Source organism: Phanerochaete carnosa (assembly GCF_000300595.1).
Source record: "Phanerochaete carnosa HHB-10118-sp unplaced genomic scaffold PHACAscaffold_3, whole genome shotgun sequence".
Lineage (NCBI taxonomy): Eukaryota > Fungi > Basidiomycota > Agaricomycetes > Polyporales > Phanerochaetaceae > Phanerochaete > Phanerochaete carnosa.
Genome location: NW_006767630.1, coordinates 306768 through 310276, shown reverse-complemented (window position 1 = coordinate 310276; position 3509 = coordinate 306768). Strand labels below are relative to the sequence as shown.

Genomic DNA, 3509 nt, shown 5'->3' with positions numbered 1-3509 from the left:
CGTAACATCAGTCTGTGTGGTGAGAATGGTACCAGCGATGGTCTGGTACAACTTAGGGAGAGCATTGATCATTAGCAGAGCAAGGAGCTGAGGTTTGACCTCTATTCCCGCCGCGTTGACCTGGTTGGACTGCTCTGTGAGCGCATCGAGTTGCGGTCCGAGCGCGGAGCTGTCAGAGAGCTGTGCATTGAACAGCTTCTGGAAGGCGACGAATGCGCCTACCGCTCCGGGTTTCTCGTAGCCGGCTTTGATCGCGGTCCATGCGCCCAGGGCCAAGAACTTGTCATCGACAAGATGACGAAGGTTCTGCACGACGTAGAGCTGGATGATGCCCAGTGCCTTGTCGTTCTTCTCATCCCATGCAGCTCGAGCTGCAATTTCCGTAGCCATGGGTGTGCCTGTCGCAGCTATTGGTCTGGCAAGACCAGGGACAGGGACGGTTGCTGTGGAGCCGTATCCCTGGATCAAGTACCAGACGCCCTGGTAACGCAGGAAAGCTCAGATCGCGTCGGACCACTTTTTATAGTTGGTGCCGTCGAATTGTAGGATGGTAGAGGTAGCGAGCTTGGTCGGGTCAGAAGAGGATGACATTGTTATCGTGTATAAAGAGAAGGCAAGTGTATGCGTAGAGTGTTTCACGTTCCTTTGGAGTTAACCCGACGTCGTAAAAAAATTCACTGAGATCGAGCTCATATAATTCGGCTCGTGTCGCTCGAAGTGATTCCCAATCTTCTTCCAAGAATGCGAGATCGTATAGTTGATGGATTGGTCTATAGTATAGATCTTCCGCAATGTCTTCCTGGTCTAGGTAACAGGCGTATGACTCCAAATATGTATCAGAGCTTGTGGGAAAGAAGATGTGGATAACGTCATCGTCGTGGTTTGTTAACTCTGCTGAAGCGTTATAGCTCGGCGGTTGTTGGACGTAATTGAAGTAGTGAGGGGTTAATAACAACTCAACGTATTGTTCGTGTGTTGTTAATGATTCCCACGGAGTCTCTACATCGTCTATGATATTCAGTCACTGTCTGATTTCCGCAACGGTTTCCTGTTTTGTCTCTACGGTTTCAGGTACCGTATTTGTCTCCTGAGAGGTAGTGATTGTGAGCGCTATTGAGCGAACCACTTATCCCAGCTAAGCCGATTTAGCCGAGAGGTGGATAGAGTTGGGATTTGGACGAAGGGACCAGTTAAACTACGACTCTTGTTGTCGCTTAGAATAAACACACAGTAGTCAGGTTTCCAAGTAGAACTTTTCTCTGATTGTTACAATAGCGTTGTATACAAAGTATCTATTTGTTCTCGTAAAACCTAACCGCGTCAAAATATCCGTTCACGTAAACTGTGCTGAGCGCTTGTACAATCCGGGCTTTGTTCTTGCGTAGCCCTTTGAACAAGATATCCCCTATTTCTCTGCACCCTAATTCCCACTTACGCCACTCCTCGTATTTGACAACGTTGCAGACATCCGCTAGGCAGCGCTTGATGCGCGTGAGCTGCTCGATGAGTCGGCGAAGATTGCGGACTCAATCAGAGTTGAGGTCGTCGAGCTCGAGGGTCTCGAAGACGTCGAGGCGTTTGAGTGTGCCGTCGAACTTTGGTGTGAAGATGCGGACGAGGTCGGCTGAAGTGTGCTTGTCGAAGTTGATTAGTATTGGCTTCGGGGCAATTGGCGTATGTGTCGCCGGTGGAATGGCAGTGAGACGCTGCTCAAGTGTCAGCTTTGACGGACCGGCGAGGATCTGTTCGCGCGCCTGTTGGATTTTGCGTGCAGCTAGACGCTGCTTGAAGTCGGCCTTGTCGGTCGCGTAGCGCTCGCGGAACTGTTCGTGACGTAGGCGCCTACCCTCGTGTGAGTTCGGTGGGAACGGGAGAGTGAGCACTGGAGTCGGCGGGCGTAGTTCTTTGCCGCGGCGTTTACCATACGGGATGGTCTCGACAGAGTTTTTGGCTTTGCCGGAGGCGGGCGCGTAGCCGGCGGAGTGCTTGTACCGCTGGAAAACGGAGTGAGGGGGATGAGCAGGTAAATCCTTTGGCACTAGAAATTACGCAGGAATGAACACGTGAGCGCTCCATCTGCCACTAGCACGCAACGAGACTTACTCGTAAACTGCGTGGATAAACTTTGTTTAAACTGGGTGAAGGGGACCGAGGTTTCCCGAGGGGTCTTCTTCAGCAATGAGACTAGTAGAGTGGGGGTAGAGTGGCCATGAGGCCGGAGCTCATAACCTGTTAAAGTGCGACTGAACTCTTGCTTTATTCTGTGCTACAGGGCCAGTATATATACATGTGAGTCAGGACCTCTGATACTGCTATAAGACCTATGGTACTGTGAGCGTAAGCATGTATACTAAGCATGAGTAATCAGATATCGTATTACTACAAGATAATAGAGGGATCATGTGATGATATCCCCATTAGTTTGTACAGGGCAATGACGTAATCGCCCAGTTCTGACAAGACCCGCAGGATTGTGGCTTCTCCGTATTGTGACCTCTCTTCTCACTGCACCACCTCGAGAGCCTAGACTTGCAAGACATGCACTTTGATCTGAGCGTGCCTGACCTTGAAGACATTATTGATGCATGGCCCATGATCTGGTACCTGCGCCTGGGCAACGAGATCCATGACGTAGCACCCACAATCCAACTTGAAGATCTCCTTCCCTTTGCGGAACACTGCTCTTACCTCGAAACATTTGGGCTCCACGTTGCCATACACCACGTTTTGTACAAGGCACTCACCCCACCTTCCGAGCGGTTGACGTCGCACGTCAAGGCGCTGTACCCTGGAGAGCTGGGCAAAACCTGCAACCATATTGGCGCTGCGCACTTTGTGGCTCGCATATTTCCACGAGCAGAAGTCAAACGGCCCTCCTGGGAGTTCCCAGGTGGTGCTGCAGACATAATCAACAGGAAGCTAAAGGCTTTTGCCCAGTCTACAGAGAAGAATGCCCTCGTGACCCGTGCTTGTTAATCCTTTATTTAGTGCATTCAGTTGCTTGAGTTTCTCTTCCGGCCATTCTTCACAGCACTGATTAGGTGCCTCTGTTCCCTTCACAGGTGTCCTAGGCTTGTCGATCTTCTACCTCGAACGTTCCGGAGTTAACGTCTGCATCGCATTGCTTTGGTAGGTACACTCGCTGCGGCCTTTTCGGTTCACAGGTGCATGATAGTCATGAGTGTGCCTCTATTATCCTTGAATCATTGATCCACAATCTTCCAATACATTACAATTATCGTACCCATCGTTTTACAGTTTGAGTGCAAGATCTTCCAGTATATAGCACCTTAATTTGTTCTATAATCACAGGGGAGAAAATTGTGCGTCCTCAGGCTGCTCACAATGATTGATCAAAGCCTTCGATTCCGGGTCAACATCGCCTCCGGTATAGATGTCTAGCGATTCAGAGCAGGTCGACGAGCTAGCGCCATTTGTGCATAAATTCCCACCTGAAAGTCACAGCTGTGCTCAGACTCTCCGCTCAAAAGATGGCGCTAACGCCATAT

The 3509-nt window shown here is 50.2% G+C and overlaps 2 protein-coding genes across 2 annotated transcripts; one reads left to right on the top strand and one right to left on the bottom strand.

Annotated features, from left to right (window-relative positions):
* Nucleotides 1-1526: 1526 nt before the first annotated feature.
* Nucleotides 1527-2358, bottom strand: PHACADRAFT_192637 (uncharacterized protein; the record flags this gene model as incomplete). The annotated part of the gene is made up of 3 exons (XM_007392779.1): nt 1527-2038; nt 2104-2229; nt 2352-2358. The coding sequence occupies 3 exons, from the start codon at nt 2356-2358 to the stop codon at nt 1527-1529; spliced, it is 645 nt and encodes a 214-aa protein (XP_007392841.1).
* A 180-nt stretch (nt 2359-2538) lies between these two features.
* Nucleotides 2539-2976, top strand: PHACADRAFT_192636 (uncharacterized protein; the record flags this gene model as incomplete). The annotated part of the gene is made up of 1 exon (XM_007392778.1): nt 2539-2976. One exon carries the CDS (start codon nt 2539-2541, stop codon nt 2974-2976), a length of 438 nt encoding a protein of 145 aa, XP_007392840.1.
* Nucleotides 2977-3509: the final 533 nt, after the last annotated feature.